The sequence below is a fragment of the Leishmania donovani genome, chromosome 15 (assembly GCF_000227135.1).
Source record: "Leishmania donovani BPK282A1 complete genome, chromosome 15".
NCBI classification, from domain to species: Eukaryota; Euglenozoa; class Kinetoplastea; order Trypanosomatida; family Trypanosomatidae; genus Leishmania; species Leishmania donovani.
This window is the reverse complement of record NC_018242.1, coordinates 452,455-471,019: the sequence shown is the minus strand read 5'-3', so window position 1 is coordinate 471,019 and position 18,565 is coordinate 452,455. Positions and strand designations below refer to the sequence as shown.

General features: G+C 64.6%; 3 protein-coding genes across 3 annotated transcripts; all 3 read left to right on the top strand.

Annotated features, from left to right (window-relative positions):
* Positions 1-832: 832 nt before the first annotated feature.
* Positions 833-4,597, top strand: LDBPK_151170 (hypothetical protein, conserved; the record flags this gene model as incomplete). Its single annotated transcript, XM_003859591.1, has 1 exon — positions 833-4,597. The coding sequence occupies one exon, from the start codon at positions 833-835 to the stop codon at positions 4,595-4,597; it is 3,765 nt and encodes a 1,254-aa protein (XP_003859639.1).
* Positions 4,598-5,909: 1,312 nt separating this feature from the next.
* On the top strand, positions 5,910-15,380 carry LDBPK_151160 (hypothetical protein, conserved; the record flags this gene model as incomplete). Its single annotated transcript, XM_003859590.1, has 1 exon — positions 5,910-15,380. One exon carries the CDS (start codon positions 5,910-5,912, stop codon positions 15,378-15,380), a length of 9,471 nt encoding a protein of 3,156 aa, XP_003859638.1.
* A 916-nt stretch (positions 15,381-16,296) lies between these two features.
* LDBPK_151150 (hypothetical protein, conserved) lies at positions 16,297-17,583 on the top strand (the record flags this gene model as incomplete). Its single annotated transcript, XM_003859589.1, has 1 exon — positions 16,297-17,583. The coding sequence occupies one exon, from the start codon at positions 16,297-16,299 to the stop codon at positions 17,581-17,583; it is 1,287 nt and encodes a 428-aa protein (XP_003859637.1).
* Between the last annotated feature and the right edge of the window lie 982 nt (positions 17,584-18,565).

Genomic DNA, 18,565 nt, shown 5'->3' with positions numbered 1-18,565 from the left:
TTGCTGCTGCCGTCTTGGCATTTCCGTTCGCTCACCCCCCGTCTGGCTGGGCGCTTGCGCCCACGCGTACGCACATGGGTGCGTGCGTGTCGTGACCAGTCCCACCACCACCACCACCCTCCGTGCCGTTCATCGAGTGCCCGCCTCCGAATCGACACGCCGACACCCTCCCTTCCTCTTGCCCCTTCGGAGGGGTTTTGTTCGCGTCTTCTCGTCGGCGACACCCGAAGTCAGATAAATTATGTGTGAGTATGCAGCCGCGCACCGTGCGCGCAAAGAAGATACACAAGGGCAGCGCCGTCGACGCCTTGCACCTCTTCCCCAACGGTAGCATCTCACGTGGATGTGCTGATAGATGGCAGTTGAACGGGCCCTCCTCAGCACTCCTAGCCCTCCCCCTTCCTCTCTCGCTATTTTGGTAGCCCTGCCAGTACGTGGCTACGAGTGTACCTGTCGGTGCATGGAAGAGGCTTATGCGCACATGGCCCGCGCGCGCAGCCCTGCCACATCCCTCCGCGTTCCTGCGAGCTCCGCTCCATCGACTCCCGTCCACGACGCCTCCCTCTTCCGCCACTGGCCCCCCTCAAACGCGTTGCATCACGCACTGCCCCGCGAAAGTTGATTCCTGCTCTCCGTTAAGAGATCATTATCGTTCGGCATCGCATTTTTTTTCTTTGTGTCTGCCGCTCTGTGTCCGTGTGTGTCCGTGTGTGTGCGTGTCTGTGTGTGTGTCTGTGCAGAGGTCACGCCCCGCCCCGCCGACTCTCTCTCTCTTTCCAGCGATCAAGCATACGAGCACGAATACCGTTCGTGTCGCACGGCGGCCGCAGCAATGTCCGCCCACGACAACGGAAGCAACGACAGCAACATCCGCACTTGCATCTCTTCCGTCTCCAGTAGCGGCTCCATGCACCACACCGCAGGCGATGCAGCCGTCACCGGCGTGGCCCCTGGCTGCGAGTCAATGAAGCACCTCGATGCATCCGCGGCTACGAGGACGGCGGTCCCCTTTCCGGACACATCCGCAGCCCTAACACCGGATGGCAGCAGCTCCTTGGCGCGCGCACTGGGGTCGAGCACGAACCAAGACATGCCCAGCACCACCAGCGCCGTGCCGCCGCAGCCCTCCTCGCGCTCGCAAAACAGCCTGCTTTCATCGTTCCGCACCTCAGCGCCGCTGGCGGCGACACCCCTTCCCACCTCCCTCGCCGGCGGCAGCGTCGCATACCAGCATCAGTCCATCGCTGTAGCGGACAGTATCGTGCGCAGCAGCTCCGCCCTCTTTTCGCACGAGCAGGCGGTAGCGTTGCGCAGCGCCAAGCGAGACGTGAGCACGTCGCCCCCTTCGAGACACATCGGCGGCGACAGTAGTCGCTCTGCCACTCCGCTGACAGTGTCCACGACCGCCTCGCTGGACCCGCGTGGCGAGAACACTCCCATCCAGCAGAACGCACTGGAGGTGCTGCAGCGGGCTGTAAACCACGTGCGCTCCAACTTGCAGCAGAGCAACGTCGTCAAACCGTCCGTGGCTTCCGGCACTGAGGATGAGCGCACGGGGCACAGCATTGCGCAGGCCGTGAGGGCCGCCGTTCGGGCGGCAGAGATGATTGATCAGGAGAACGTGAACAACAGCTTAAACGACAGCGACGTCGACGACGCGCCGAGCGAGGCGACAACAGGGACACGGCGCAGTCACAGGGCGATGGACTGGCGCGACGACGACGACTCCATCGTCTCCCCTAGCACCTTCTTCCACTCGGATGCGTCGCTGCAGGTGCGCAGCAACCGCGTCATGGAGTGCATCGTGGCGAAGGGGCACGCAGCGCAGACCGAGGAGGAGCTCACCTGGCTCTACCGCCACGCCCTACTCACGTCCCTGCTGGATACCGAGGACCTGCAGCGCATTGTTCCGCTCTCCCTCCACCGCGAGTACACCCATGGCGAGCTCATTCTCGACTTCGGCGCACCGGTTCAGCACCTGTACGTGGTGGTGTGGGGCAGCGTGGACGTCTTCCGGATCGACTCCGTTAACAATGAGCAGAAGGCAATGGAGGGGGCGTTTCGCGTGGCGTCTCACCAAAGCGTGTCGATGAAGCTGCGCTCGATGAGCGGCTCCCGTGACCGTCACGGCAGCCTCTCCTCGTACGGCCTCCGACTCTCCGACGGGCAGGACGCCTCCACGAACAGCGACATTCCATCGGACGCGGTCTACACCCACGTCGCGAGCTTGTGCCCAGGGCAAGTGTTTGGCATCGAGAACTGCGTCTTCAACACCACCTCGCAGTACGTCTTCCGCGCCGGCAGTGCGATGTCCAAGACGGTCGTCTCGCTACTACCGTACGAGGAGCTGCAGCCGGTGCTCTCCGGCAATCCCCGCTTCGCCCAGGGCGTCGGCGTCTGCATCACCGACTCCATGGACGTCTTTGGCCCCATCCGTGAGTTCTGCCGCTACGTCTTCTCGCCCACCAGCGCGCAAAACGAGTACCTGCCGCTGTGGTCGATCCTGGAGAGCTACACCCGCATCCACAACGTCATCCACACGAAGCTGTTCAGTCACGAGGTCGACACCGGCGCGTGGGGCTACGCGCTGAACCGCCTGCCGGACAACCTGACCTCAACTTTTTGCTTCGACCTCGTGCACGCCCTCCCGCCCTTCATTGCAAGCCGCATGAAAGTCGAGGCGCGAGCGGCCGACACGCGCAAGACGGCAGACGGCTTGGCGCGCACGCGCAGTATGCGGACGGCCATCACGTACATTCGTACAAGGGAACGCCGTCGCTGCACGTGGCATCTCGGGATGGAGGGAAAGACACTCGTGCTGCTGCGCGACGGCTTCACGGATCTGCTCGACTTCTTGACAATGCTGTGCGTGCACATCATCGAGAGCAACAAGCTTCGTGGCCGCATGCAGGGCATGGTGCACCCTCCGGCGATCGACGTGCTTGACGAGTACCTGCGGCAGCGCGAGCAGGAGGAGCTGGAGGGCAAGTACCTGGCAGCCGACGGTGTCACGCGCGACACCGAGATGCAGCGCGTGCAGACGATCCTGAAGCGCATGCCGCTTACGGAGGGGGAGCAGGCTGGCCTGCTGCGCAACTGGGGGCATAACACGCTCCTGCGCCTTTACGAGATCATGATGCACCGCGAAGAGTACAACGTGCGCGTCGATCCGAGCCTGTCCCTTAAGTTCCAGACAAACCCCTTCCACGAATGGGCCCTGAACCTGCGCGGTTGCGTGCTCGAGAAGCTCGGGCTTGACCGCTTCTCCGCGCTGCCAGACGACCTTTGCATCGACGTCATCAGCAGCAACACCCACTGCATCAAGAATCTGCTCTGCAGCTTCAACCGCAAGTATCGCAATGAAATCCTGGACTATGTGCGCCTCTCCGAGAGCAAGCGACTCGGGCGGCCGGAGGAGTGGCACAACATGGATGACATGCTCTACGCCGCCCTCACAGGTTTCTTGCAGAACGAGCGGCCGGACTTGAAGGAGGAGTACAACCGCAGCCTCGAGCAGAGCGGTATCACGGTGCTGCAGGACACGGCCATGACGGGGCTGCAGGTGGACGTCATCCCGGTGCACCTGCTCAACTTCAACACGATTGATGAAGCGATACGCGATGCGATGCACGCGCACTACGTGGAGGCGACCAAGAGCTACAACGGCGAAGGCGAAAGCGAGGCAAGCTCCTCGCAAGTGCCTACGTGGTCGCAGGTATGCAAGCCGATCTGGCGGCGCTCCTCGGAGGGCTCGCCGATTCGCGTGCCGGGGTGCATGACGACGAGCGGCAGAAAGAACATCTCAGCCAACGCCGCAGCTGGCGCGGCGCCGCTAGACGGCGATGGCGACGCGGGTGGCGAGCTCAGCCCCACCGGTTACGATGGGTCGGCGAGTGCGAATGAGAGCCTCAGCACGCCCCGCGGGGCCCCGATGAGTCACCTCGGCAGGAATGGCCGGCGGCAGCAGCACTTCCTCATCAACATGGACTTTGCGTTTGGCGCGCAGGCCGAGGGTATCTGCCGCGTGATATTCAGCGCTTTTGGCAAGCGCATCCGCAGCGTCAGCGTCATGGGCAAGGCCGGTGGCCTCACCGGCAAGCGCGGCGACATCCAGCTTGCTAGCCACGTCCTCCTCTCCAAGTCCTCGCTCATCCTCGAGGACAACCAGGACGAGCTGCGCAACTGCCGCAACCAAGACCTCACGGCGCAGCGGCTGCAGGAGCTGGCCGGCCCGCGTGTCAAGGTGCACCACGGCAAGGTGCTGACCGTGACGGGAACGATGCTGCAGAACGTGTCCCTCTTGCGATACTACCAGCAAGTGTGGCGCTGCATCGGGACGGAGATGGAGGGGTCGTACTTTGCGCGTGTCATCGAAGACTTCTACCGACAAGGCATCGCCCACCCCGGGCTGACGACGCGCTTCGCCTACTACACGAGTGATCTCCCCCTCGCGCAGAACGATGCTGAGATGGAGGCGCGGCGGACGCACCGGCTGCCGGCTGGCGGTGCGACGCTGTCTGCGCCCATGAGCCCGCAGGAGGGTGTGCCGCCGCTCTACGCGATTGCGCGTGGCATCTTGGAGAATGTGCTGCTGTAAAGGACCGAGCAGAAGGCCGCAAGCACACACGCGGCGCATCCTGCCCTGTTCGGCGTGTTCCTCCCACACTTCTCGCCCTCATCACTTCTCTTTTTTTTCGGACGCCTTTTCGTTGTTGTTCTCGGGTAGTGCGCAGTGCCGGGAGTGCTCGGCGCCTCGCCTATACTACCTCTTGCGCCCACGCAGATGCACATGTGCATTGGCGGCTTTGTTTTTCTCGTGTGCGTGTGTGTGTGTGTATTGCCTTCTCGTTGATTCTCATGCAGTGGGCCCGGCATAGGCGTCCGCAATGGACGTGCGTGTGTGGGTTGGGTGGCGTGTGGGGCTGGAGAGATGCTGATCGCAGTTCACATCATCGTTTAATCGTTGAGCAACGGTGTTGTGCTCTCTGTCTGCCCGCCCGTGTGGGTGTGTGGGTGTGGGTGTACGTTGGTATAGCATCTGCGCAGTAAGCGCACGGCGTATGCCCCATTCTGCCACCCCCCCCCCAACCCCACCCCCTTCCTGTTCTTTGGTGGTGACGATAAGCAGGACTGTTCGTTGCTTTCTCGGTTCGTATTTCTTTTCTCCCCATAGTGAGCACAATCATGGAAGCCGTTGTCGCCACAGCGTGTTCGACCCGAGTCGATGCGTGTGCGCCAGACACGCACCCGGTGCAAAGGCGGTTATCGCTGCGATCCCGGATCGATATGGGGGAGGGGCGGCGCTTGCGTGACTCCGTCACACCCTCCCCCCTCCCTCTCTCCTGTGCAGTGAGGTAGAGCAGCGTGTTCGAGTGCTCGGTCGCGATCCAGCATCATAATGAAAAGCGGGCGAAGCCGGCGTGGTGAGGCGCACGCCCATGAACGCGCGCGCAGCACGCCAGCCCTTTGCCTCTCGTCAACCTCTCCTGTCCCAACGTGCACCTTCTCGGGCTGCCGTGCTCTCCCTCTCCCTCCTTCTCTCTCTGTACGTGGCGCGCTCCTGTATGGTGGTGCTCATGTGCGCGTGTGCCCGTGCTGCGTTCGTGTACGTCTCCTGGCGCGCCGGCGGATTGCAGGAAGGGGACGCGCAGACGTGCGTACGTGTGCGCCTGTCTTGTCTTCTTGCTTTCTCCCTTGCCTTGAGCGCACGCACGCAAGCGCCCTGCTGATCTCTGCTTACCCAGTCACAACTCGCAGGGCGGCATCGACGTGGGTGGAGCCTATCGTCGTGGACGGTGGGGCAGCTGCTCGGCAGTCACTGCGCGCGCACATCGCACACGTTTGGTCGCAGTTTTCTGAGCCCATTCCACAAGGCTCCGCATCCAAAACCGCCCGACGCCGCCAACGGCATGCCACTCATAGTGCAGCGCACGTACAAGCTGGGCGTTGGCAGCGCCACCGACGCAGACGCGCCCGCCTCGTCAACTTCGCCGTCGGTGGTGCCCAGTGCGCCGGAGGAGCATGTGACGACACGCACATGCCACCGCTGGAGCTACGTCGATGCGTCGCGTCACGAGACGTGCATTGTCACGCTGCAGGCGCACTATTCTCTGCACGTGGATGTCAAGGGCGAGGGCAGCACCGCCGCGACGTTATCGCTGCAGCAGGCGGGTGGTTATCCGGAGGGGCCCAGCAGCGACGACGGGCTCTGCGGATTCGCGTGGGAGTTCATCTGGATTCCAAGCCCGTGTCCGTCGTCTGAAGCAGCAGGCGCGGCGGCAGCAGTGACTTCATCAAGCGGCGTCATCAACGACGAGGCGGACCTGGAGGCACAGCAGCCAGCGCGAGCTCGCTTCTTTTTCCATCGCACAACGTCACTCGCGCAGTCGACACTGCAAGGCATCGGCGGCGTTCTCTTCTTGAGCAGCCGGCACGTCCTGGTAGCCACGGAGACCCTGGATGCAGCGGGCGCGGCCACAGGACCAGCAGCCACTTCGAGAGGAGCCCCAAACGATCAGCTCCGTGATGCCGCTCACTACAGCTTGATGGACAGTTTTGTGCTGAGCAGCGGCGATGCTGCTGCTGCGAGGTCTGCGTCTTGTGCGTGTTCATGGATTCGTGTCGCGGCGTCGGCATCACTGCCTTGCCCGTTCGCCTCCCCACAGGCACCTCGTCATGCCGGCACTACCTCGGCGCCCCCATCGAGGCCTTCGACGGTGCTGCTGCTCGTCGCCGGAGTCCCACTGCGGCTTCCGCACCACACCTCTGCTGCCGCTGCGGCAGCACCACTCATGCGCCTGGTTTACGTCTTTGCCCTCCTCGGCAGCTCGACAGGCGGCGGCAGCTCCGGCAATGCCGATCCGGAGCATCGTGCGTGGGACGTGATGGCATGTGTGGCGGATCTCTGTAGCAGCGGCGCCTCCGCAGACGACCCGCACTCACTGCAAGTTCGAGTACGGCACGCCGTGACGCTCCCGCTGCTTCGCTTAAGTGTGCAAAAGGTATCAACGGAGGACGGCGTCCACCGCGGCGGCGGTGGTACCGGCTGGGCACACGCACGCGACGGCGCTGGTGGAGCGAACCGCACGCAGTCGACGTCCTCTCAGCAGCAGCAGTCGCTCGACCCGCATGATCTTCTTTGGGCTTTTGTGGAGGATGAGGATACCCGCACAGTACACCCGCTCCGTGGTGGACAGCTGTGCGGCAGCCTTGTGGCGTTGCTGCCCTGTTGTTGCGCCCCTGCCCGTACCTTAGTAGCGCCGCCCTTGCCTGCTGCGGCTTCGTCGCCGGTCGCCAACTCTGCGCCGTCGCCGCCGGCCGTCCTCTGCATGGGCTTCAGGGGCGACACTCCGTACGGTGTGCTGGGGGTGTCCAGTGCCGAGCTGGACTCGTACGCAAAGGCGAATCAGCAGCGGCAGCAGCATCCAGGACGGGCCTCGCACTCATCGGTGCAGGAGATCATCGAGCAGCTGTTGCCGTCACCAGAGCGTGCCGTGTACGAGCTTGCAGTAGGGGGCCTGACCAAGTGTATTTGCCCGGCAGCCACCATCGCATCGCGAGCGGCACCAATGTCCATGACGGCGCTCCCCGCGCATACAAGCCTCCTCATGCTCATCGTGGACGGCATACACACACGCGGCAGCCGAGACAGTGCCGCGCAACAAGCGGGCGCAGCACGGGTCGTCGCGGCGCCGGCGGCCACGCTGCCTCAAGGCCTTTACCTCACGGAGACGCTGTCTTATGATGCCTTGGCGCAGCTGGCGAGCTCTGGAAGACCGGAGGAGGCGGTAGAGGGGCAGAATTCGAGGGTGCGTGTCCACCACGTGCCACCCACCAGAACTCTATGGCGCGGACTGGACCCGCTCGTGCTGTCAGTGCCGTCGGTGCCAACGAGCGCTGCGGGTATCATGGATGGTGAATGGGGCGACGAGGATAGCACAACGCAGGGGATGGCGCAGGCGGCCCATCGCGACGTGCTCGCCTGGGACATTGCTGATGTGGGTCGCTGGATGGAGTGGTTGTCAGAGACGGCGGGCGGTAGCGCAGATGGCACGTACGGGAAGGATCATCACACAGCCCTCATGGTGGGCGAGAGCGCTGCCGAGGCGGAGGGCACCGTCACATCCGCCTCGCCCTCCTCCATGGCAACAGTGACAGCGGTGGCGTCGCATACGTGCGCATCCTCCTCGACGGCCACCGCCGCTTCCGTTGTCCGCAGCTTCCCCTGCTTCAACGAACTCACCCACGAGCTCACGATGCTGTGGTACTGCTGCAACGGCGCCGCGGGTCACAGTAGCGAGGAAGAGGATCAAGCAGCCACCGAGCGGGCTGTCGCGCTTGTTCGGCCGCCCTTGTGGAAGCCGCGAACAGCAGCGAGCTCGCACCAGGAGTGGGAGGCGCATGTGGCGGAGTGGGTGGCTGCGGAACAGGTGCGGGGACGTCTCCATTCGTCCACCACGCCGCCAAGCGACGCCGGCGTCGCCGCCGCCACGTACCGGGCCATGCGGATGCTCTGGGCCTACGCTGTCCTGCATGAGGCGAGACCGGCTTTGCCGCAGTGGCCAGGTGCGCTCATGGAAGTGCTGCGCAGCACCGCCGCTGACGCCGCGGAGCATCAGACGTGTCTCTACCTCTATGCGCGCGCGGTACAGACCTTCACGGTAGCGCGCCTTGCGTCGAGCTACGGCGACGACACAGCCAAACTGGAGACGGAGGTGCGCCACATGCGTCGAGCGGCGGCGGTCTTTCTCCGGCTGGTACTACGCACCCTCGCGGCGTTGGACTGGTGCGCAGGAGACGTGCTAGGGTGGATGTGCTGCCAGTGGATGGTGCGGTGGTTCCTCGGCAGTGGCGCCGGCGCTACTGCGGCAGAGGCCACACGCTCCCCGTCGCCCACCACCACCACCGCCTCCGTCGTGCAGGAACAGGCCGCTGCAGTGGAGGGGCGAGCGATGCAAGTGCTTCTGCAGCTTGGCGCAGCGGCACGTGAGCCAGTGAGGATCGAAGCGGCATTCTCATCGACGTCATCGCCGCAGCGACCCCTGGACTGGCTACGGCGTGCGCTTCTTCTTTTCGCCTCTAGGAACAGGCAGCTGCCGCTGGAACTCACAGTCGAGGACATCCTGGAGGCCTCAGGGGTGTTGCTGCAGCCAGAGACGGCACCGGAGGTAGCACTGGCCACTGTCGCCAGTGGTTGGAGTGAGGCGAGTGACGAGGAGGCCACCGCTGACGCGGCGCCTCCGTGGCCGACGCCCGACACAGCGGAGCTGCGCGAGTCGATGGAGTACGCGCTGCTACGCCTGGCGAAGCCAGAGGAGCTGTATCGCGTAGTACATCACCTTGCACACGTCTCTCCCGCCACGTACCTGGAAAGGAGCTCCGCCTCCACGAGGACTATACGCGGTCGAAGGCTTCGCGGGCTGCAACGGCTCGTTGTGCGCGGTGTGCTCACGGTAGCAGACCTGCACGCGCTCGTGTGTGCCGGCTGGGCATCGGGGCGCCCTCACGACGCCGCCCCGCCTGGTGGCTTCACGTTCGTGTGCTACATCGTAGACGTTGCCATGAAGTTCACATCAACGGTCTCACCGGCCACGACCGGTACCATGAAAACTGCGGAGGCGTACGAGCGGCTTGTCATCGCGGCACTGGATACCTGGGGAGTACCCGGCAGCTATGAAGACGGAGGGCAAGCGCAGGGGGCGAGTCATGCACGGACAGAAGCGGCCGACGCTACAGATCGGCGACCGGTCTACCCGCTGCTCAACACCCCCGAACTCGACGGCTTCGCGACCGCAGAAGCGACGACGGCGGTGCCGATTCCGTTTCCTTTTACGCTTCTCGCGCCGCTCCTCACCGTGTACTTGTGGTACCACGTGACGCACCGTCTCTGTGCAGCGCTGCAGCTGCTTCCACCAGCGGCATCGGAGGCCGCAGCAGGGATACAGCCGGAGAAGACACCGGGCATCGATATCGCCGACGAGCAGCAGCATGCGCCGTGGCTGCGGCGTGCCAAGCTGCGAGACGGTGCTCATCTGCAGGCGCTTCACCGCGGCGTGTGTGTGCTGCGGTGCCTCACTCAGGAGGACGCGACCGCCACCGAGGAGCTCTTTGCCGCCATGCGCCTCGTGTACAGCAGACCACAGCGAGATTTCGGCCACCAGAGTGCACGCCAGCAGGGCGAGCACGCGGGAACGGCAAAGGTGATGAATTCAGCGGTGGCCGTGGGTGGTGATACAGCGGTGGCGGCAGCCAGTGCCGTCGGCGGTTCGTGGGTGTCGCAGTATCTGATCGCCTGGCATCATCTTCTCCCGTTGGAGGCGCCGCCGCTGTGTTCAGCAGGTGCCCTGCTCGCCTATCAGGAGCGCTGCTGCCACGCCGCTGCGCCCGCAGCACCGCATATTGGAGACGTCATGCGCGTCTTGCACCTCGTGTACGCAAGCGCGGGCAGTGGACGTGTACTCCGCGCACAGGTCTCGCGGGCGATGGGCTTGCAGCAGCAGGTAAGGAAGGAGGCGGCGGCAGAGGGGTATGCTCACTCCTACGCGGCTTTCACGCGTGCTCTGCAGAGCTGGCGAACGATCGCCCAGAAGCAGCATCACCACAGTACTGAGAAACCGAGCGCGACTACGTCAACGATGCGCAGCGGAGGTGTCGCCACGGGAGACGCGGTTGCCGCGTGGCTGGTGCAGATTTGGGCCAACGTCCTGCTGTGCGACTCAGGGGCGGTCACCGATGTTGGCATGTACGAGCATCTCTTCACTGCCCTGGCGCATGCGAAGCAGCAAGGCGAGCAGCTGAGCACCACGGCCGCCGCCGCCGCCGCCGACTTGGCCTTTGCCCTGCTCAGGCCCTGCCTGCTGTACGCCCTGCCGGCTCTTGAGCAGCTCGCTGTGGAAGAGGAGCTGGAGAGCAGCAACGGCCACAGTAGCCGTACCCCAACGCCAGTCCCATCTTACCCGCAGCACAACGAGCCGCTAACGTGGGGCGCGAGCGGCACGTCGCCGGACGGAGCAGAGGGGCCCCGTCACGGGCGTGCGCCGGAGCGGCTGTGCGCCGGCGAAGTGTGTGAGCGCGTGCGTCGGCAGCTGCGGCGCCTCGTCGACCTGTACGGCGTGCCTCCATCAGCCTCGCCGGGCACCTCCCCCGCGCGGTGCGGCGATGTTCGCTTCAGTACCTTGGCGCAGCTGATGGCGTTGCAGCCGACGGCGTGGAACCTGGCAGCAGCGCAGCGGCGCGTCGCGCTGCGCAGCGTAAAACAAAGCGCGGCTCAACGCGGCGCGGATGGGGACGAGGAGCCTGGACAGCCATCAGCGTCGAGGTCACTCGCCGCCTCCACCGGCTGCAGTCCCAGAGACAGCAGCAGTAGCAGCAGCAGCAGCAGCGCCGCTTCCTTCGGCGACGGCAACGAATCGACGCTGGAGCTGCGCACCTTTTTTCTCTCCCCTGCAGCCACGTACGTTGCAGCCGCGGCAGCCGTCGCCATGCGCCACACCACGAGTTACACGAGTGCTGGACAGGATGAAGGCAGCCGTAATTTCCCGCTGTGGCAGTCGCCGTCCGCTGCGCCGCCGCTGCCCGTTGGCTGGCTACTCGTGGCGTGCGAAGTCCTTCGCCGCGAGTTGCGCTGCTACATCCTGGCAGAGCTTCGGATGAGCGGCTACGTAGAGGAGTCAGCGGCTATGCACGCAGCAGAGGCGGGCATCGAGGACACTCCAGGTTGTACTGCTGCCGAGGCGGCCCCGCACCTCCCCCGTCTTCCGATGCCGTGCTGGCGCCTCGTCACCTCCGAGGCGCAACTGAAGGCCTTTATCAACGCGCTGGCAGACGCTGTGGAGCCGCTCACCGGTGCTCTTGTGCGGGCGATGTCCTTCGCAGCCCTCCAACCGCTCGTGCTGCTGCTCGTCCTCGACGTCCTTCACGTGCTTCTGTACAACAACGCGCACACGCACGGCGTGGAGGACGCGGCGGACGGAACGACACAGCGCGGCCCAGCCGCCAAGCAAACAACGACCTCCGCGGTCATGTGTGCAGATGCCTCCATCCTGCGCCTTCTTCGGCAGTGGATCCGCGGCGTCGCGGCGCCGCTCTACCAAAACATGGAGGATTCTGGAAAAAAGGCGGTGTTGGAAATCATCACGGACAGCTTCGCGCGCGAGTACCTGACGGCGCCCCGCGGCGAGGGGGCGACACCTTCGCCGGGCAGCACCGCCCCAGTGTCAAGGAGTTACCTCGAGTCCGATGTGCATGTTGGATGGCGTCAGTGGCGTAAAGAGGCCGCGGCACGCAACGTGAACGGGAAAGGGGTTGTGATGCTCGAGTGTCTAAGTGCGTGCGTGGCGGCGGACCACCAGCAGCTGGTGCGCATGGCTCTGCCGACGCCGAGTGACGACGAAGCACCACAACAGGCAGTTTCTGCGGTGCAGCCGACCGGTCCCGGCGCGAAGGTCGCCGGTAGCAGCGCTGCGGATGCAGCAGCGGTCATCGGATCTACCTGGTTAGACGTCGGAAGTGCTCTGCGCGCCTCCCTCTTCAGCACCCTTGGCGCGAGCGTGGCCCCTCGCGCTGCGCATCAGCGCCAGCAGCAACGTGCACAGACATCCTCGCTCGCGGTGTCTCTTTCGCGCGGGGAAGCGCGGCCCGCCTCAGCATCAGCGGCCGAAGCCCCACTGCCTTTCCCCACGCCCCAGCCGCTAGCAGCACCAACGATAATCTCTGGCGACGACGGCAGCAGCAGAACCCTTGGCTTGGCGGTAGGCGGCACAGATGAGCTGCACCTTCTCCGCAAAGAGGAGGCCTTCAAGCGACGCCAGTGTAGTGAGCAGCTCCTGCATGAGCAGAAGCTGCTCTTCGCCTCTCCCGCCTTTCAGGGCAGTCTTCTCCAGCTGTATGTGGCACTGCGGGCCGAAAAGCGTCGGAAGGAGCTGGTGGCCTTTGCGCTCGATCAGCACGACCTCATATTTGCGCTGGCCCATCGAGAGCAGCAGCTTCGCCTCGATGAGGCGCGCGAGGCGCTGCGCCGCTCCTGGTGTGAGTGGGGAGAGCGGCAGCGGCTGGCGGTACGGCGGCTGCTGCAGGAGGAGCGTGACGCTCGTATGGGGGTGCAGGCCATCGGCTACGCTGCCTGGTCTCTCCTGCTCGATGCGGAGCGGCAAGAGCGGTGTGTGCGGGTCCTGTACGAGGAGGGCCGTGCCGGCGTCATGGCGCTCGAGGATGACGCGCGAGATGAGCTAGCGGTGGCTGCGGCTCGCGCGCACCTGGAGCTTACGAAGCTTGCCGCGGAGGCCGAGGAAGAAGCGTACTGGCAAGCAGAAGAGGCGGCCTGGGCACGCATGCAAGAGGAAGAGCAGCAGGAGACAAGCAGGCACCAAAACCAATCGCTGCCCGCGGTGCAGAGGCAGGGGAGCCGCATGTCGTCCCTCTCGTGTGCATCGTCATCCTCCTCGGTAGACTCGCCGTTGAAGCCGTCGGCGGATCCCCCCACCGCAGCCGCGGCAGTGGCGCACCCAAGAGTCGTCCGTGGGGGCGGCGCACGAGTCGTCGGTGAGGACAGCGGTCCTGCAGCGCGGAAGCACGTTCGGCGAGGCGGTCGCAAAGAGCGGGGCGGCGGCGCTGCTGCCGTGGTTGCCCTCCGCTCCCCACGCAGCGCTGTTGGCCTGCGAGAGGCAGGCGATGCAGTCGCACCAACGCCGGCGAGGGCGGGAGCCACGGCAATCACGTCAGTAGCGGCAGAGCAACACCAGCAGCAGGTGCCACCCCACAGTGCTTCGCTGGCGGCCCACTCGACGCACTCAGAGGACGAGGAGAACGTGGTACCGGGTTGGGGCGGCGGCCTGGCACAGGCCGCAGTGCAGTCGGCCATTAGCGGCGCCGGCGGTTTCTTCAGCACCCTTTCGCACTGGCAAACGGCGCTGCGCGACACTGTCGCCCCTCCTCCGCCCGCATGCGGCAGGGGAAGGGCTGCGGACAGGCAAGCAGCGGTGTCAGACGCACCTAGAGGCAGCACAGCTGGGCAGCTGTCAGTCGTTGCCGGCATTGCCAAGGAGGCTGCTCCACCAGCACCCGTCGTCGTGCCGGACCCGGCGAGGAGCCGTGAGGCGCAAGCCGACGACTGGGGCTGGAGTTCCAACTCGGATAAGGGCATATCACCCGTCGAGGTTAAACCTCCTGAGTCGAAGGCTGAGGAAAACGAGTCGTGCGCCGCTACGACGGTGCCTCTGCCCTCCCGCAGCATCGCACCTCTACGGAAAGCCTCTGCTAGCGGTGAGATGTCGGTGGCGGCGGCACCAGCTCCGAAAGAACGTCCTCAGCAGGACGCCACAGCAGCGGCTGCGGCAGCAAGGCGGCCTCGAAAGAAGAAGGGGTTCGCCGCCGCTGCCGTTCTCGTCGAGCCTGTCTCCTCCGCCTCCGCTCACGTCGCACCGCTAGCGTCATCTCTACTGCTGCCGCCGCAGCAGTCGGTGAAGCAGCTCCGTGGACAGCAGCAGCAGCGCCATGCCTCCTCCCCGGACGACCCGGCCGCGCCGAACCCAGTGCGCAACATCCTCTCGGCAATCGAAGCGGCAGCCACGGAGATGATTTCAGAGCCCAAAGGAGCGCCGTCACCTGCAACACGGCCGGAACACGCACCACCGCGATCACAACCGCAAGGCTTTCCATCGTTGCGTGCCGCGCGCACTGGCTGGAGTGAGTCGTCATCCGCCAGCAGCAGCAGCAGCAGTAGCCGTCACGGCGTCCCTTCTCCATTGGGCGAGCCAGGCACACTTCCTTTAACAGCCACCGCGGCGCTAGACACATATGAAGGCGTCAAGGTGCGGGTGGGGATAGAGGCGAAGTCCGACTCCGCTGCCGTGAACGACAGGGAGGACTGGGGATGGCGCGATGACGATGACGATGCGGAAACGGGGCCCGGAGCTCGCATCCACAGCGTGCAACCTGCGGTGGGAGTCGGCAGAGCAGCAGCAGCAGCAGACACAGTTCATGAAGCATCTTCGCCGCCACCGATGGCGGGGGTGAAAGGCGATGGATGGGGGTGGAGCAACGATGGCGTTCACGTGGGCGTAGCCGCAGAGGAGACACGCGAACCGTCCCCGCCTCCACGCACGGGCGGCGGCGTCATTGCGACGGCCGCAGCAGCGCCGCCACCGTCCACACCTCTCTCCGACGTTGCCAAAAATGTTGCCAAGGACGGGTGGTCGGGTGACGACGACCCTTTCGGCAGCGGCGTTGCCGTCGCGGCGGGCGGCATAGGACTGAGTGGGGCACCGTCAGCCCTCTCGGGCTCCGCTGCAGAACCCACGACGAGATTCACGATGCTCGCAGACTTGCAGGAGATGTACGCGGCGGAGATGGAGATGCGTGCACAGTTGGTGCAGCTCCTGTGAGGATGTGCAGCCGCAACAACTGCGGCTGAGAAGCGACGAGAGGAGGCGGAGGAGGAGAGGAGGGGAGCTGGTGAGAGTCTACGTGAGAGAAGTGGCGGAGGACGCGATGACGGGTGGTGGATACAAGAGCAGTCATTTCGTTGGCGGTGAGGCTACCTTGATGTGCGTGTGCGTGTGTCTGTGCTCTCCTCTGCACATGCACATACACCTTCACTCACTGCCACCACGCCGGTGCCTCTATCTCTTCTCCTTGCCGCAGTGGCCGCAGCGGAGGAGTTGGCAGAGTCAGAGTGGAGGCGAGACGCGTGAGGCGGTGAAACGGCAGAGGCGGGCGGTGGTCGCCCACCCACCCTCGAGAAAGCGACGGTGGGGAGAGGACGTGGAGAGAGAGAGGGGAGGATTATCCATCAGAGGCTGGCGGACGGGAAGAAGACACACACACACGCGCACACACACAAAGCCGAAAAAGTGATTTCATCGGAAGCGCGGGAGAAGGTCAAGAGTGTGGCTGCGCTCTGTAGCGGTGGCGGTGCTCACCGCACCCCCGCCCCGCCCCGCAGACTCCGACGCTGCGCTTCACTCCGTCCTTCCGGCCCCCACTCAAGCACGGCGAATGAGGGCAGCCAAAACAAAAAGCAAGCAAACGCATGTCCAAAGTACACCGCCGTGGCCTCCCCCCCCCCCATCAGCCCTTTCTTCCTCTTTGTGGTTTCGGTGTACATGGACACAGGTGCAGGCGTGGGTGTGTGAACGCACCTTCGTCTCCTTTTTCGGGCACATAGCTGGTGCTTCCTCCTTTCCCGTGCGTTGCGCTGGCGCGCACCTACGCACACACACACACACACACACGTGCGACAGAAGGGCGTCCCACCCCACCACCACCACCCTACACACCCATACAGCATACCTGTCAGCCATGGCCACGGCCGCGGATTACGTTGGCAAGAACTGCCCCTACTGCGGGGCCATCGACAGCATCGAAACGGACGAGGCGCGCGGTGAGGCTGCATGTGTAAATTGTGCTACCGTGGTGGCGATGGGTCTCGAGGAGAACGTGGCAACGCGTTTCGAGAAGGACGCGACGTACGCGGACGTCGACCGCGGCGGCGACGTCGGCTGGGACCCTGAAAACGGCGGCGCCATTGGCCGTGCGACGGCAAGGAATGCAGGTTTGACCCGAGAGGAAGCGGCGGCCGCCGCTGCAGGCCTCTTGCGGCACCCCAACGCTGCCGCTTCGGCCTTTAGCGCGGGTCCGTTCGGCGACACAGCCAAGTACGCGAAGACCAAACTTCATCCGCGAATGTCGGCTCAACTGGAGGTGTTCTTCCGTCTTTCTCGTCGCCATGACGAGGCAATCTTGCGCGACGCCATTGCCTTGGCGAAGCACTTCGTCGGATTTCGCCGAGAGCGTGGCATGCGAGTTGAGCATCAGACGGAGGTGGCGGCGGCGTCCGTGATGTTGGCGGCCGAACGCCTGGGGCAGCCGATCCCGTTGAGCGAGATGCGCGTGTTGGATGGGACGCTCAAGGATGTGGAGTCCCGACGGCAAGAAATCCTCGATGCGACGAACCTGGGCGAGGAGATGGCGCAGATGGCGAAACACTACGCGCCGAATCTGATCCATTACTACGTGCGGCTGCTGCAGCTGCCTCTCATCCGCTACGAGATGCCCTGCCTTGCCCTCTTCCGCGCGATACGTCAGTGCGAAAGCAAGCCTGGCCCCGGCGCGTCGGAGCTGGCGGTGTTCGTGGAGGCGGAAAAGGTGGTCATGGCAGTGTTGCTGGCGCGCACAGAGCCGCGGCTGCGGTGGCCAAACAAACCACCGCCGCCCGCCGACCCGAGCGCCGAGCCGTCACGCGCCACCTTGTACAGCGGCTTTGCGTCCAGCGCGCATCTGCAGCCGGTGCGCGTGGAGAAGCTTATGCGGGTGGCGGAGAGGGCGGTCCCGCTGATCCGGCCCGAGTTTGAGCGGCTCATGCAGACGCCAGAGTTCGCGATGGCTGCCGTCCATACCATGGGTGAGGCTGTGGTGAGCATGACCGTGAAGACGGAGGACACCAAGTCCTACGCACCAGTGAAATCGGAGCCAATACCGACCAGCGCGCCGTCGGCGCCAAACATCGCTGGGGGTAACCGGAAGCGCAGTCGCAGCCGCTCCACTACTCCACAAGTGCCACCGTCCTCGGCGTCGCAGGAGCGGTGATGTGGATGGTATGGGAAAAGGGCGACGGTGCTCCTCGCTATCGTCGTCTACATGGCCAGTGGGCTGTGTCACCGCACGAAGAAGAGGAGAAAACGCGAAAAGGCGCGCGTGCCGTGGTTGTTTGGGGCACGTCGGCACTGCACAACAGATTCCCGGTGCGGTAGTGATGGGAAGAGCTCCTGGCGGATTTCCCGTTTGCAAGGGCCGGGGGAGGGGGGGGGCGGATGAAGGGCCTCCCTTCCTCGGTGCAAGTCCCTTGACAGCTGGCGACGCCCTTGCGCGCTCTCCTAACGAAGGCCGCATGCACGCGATGATGAACTCGTAATGAGTGCATCGCGACAACGGGCAGCAGCAGCACACAAGCACACACGAGAGTCACAAACGCCGGCCCTGCTCGCTTCTCCGCACCACCACCCCCTCACGCGCCTACGCCGGCCCCTTTCGAAGCCGGGCCGCCGTTGTTTTTTTTTTGCTTTTTGGCCCTGGCTCTTGATCACAGGTCACGTCTCACCACACAGAGAAAAGAGAAAGGCCAGCGACAGGGAGCAGGGGCCGCTACTCCCCAGAATCTCACACTCAGACGCATGCGCTGCTTCCTCAGCTTCCCTCCATTTCGAGTGCCTCGTACCAGCGTCCAAAGTCGGCCTCGACGGAGGGAAGCGGTGATGAGGGTCGGCTGCTTCTTCCAACTCCTGCCACCCCCCCCCGTCATGAGCCCTCATTTGATTAGTCCCATGCTACGCCTTTGGATGTGCTTCAAGCGATGCCTCCCATTGATAGCGACACACCCCTTCCCCTTCCGTCCCTCCTCTCCTCACCAATCCCCCCCCCCCAACCCTCTCGCGCGCCGCCCCCACAACCCACACAACACATGCGCACACGCACACGCAGGATCACCGCTCGTATATATCCATCGGCTCCCAACCCATATTCGCCCTCGCCTCACGCACACGCCCCTCTCCCAGCGCTCTCCACACCCATC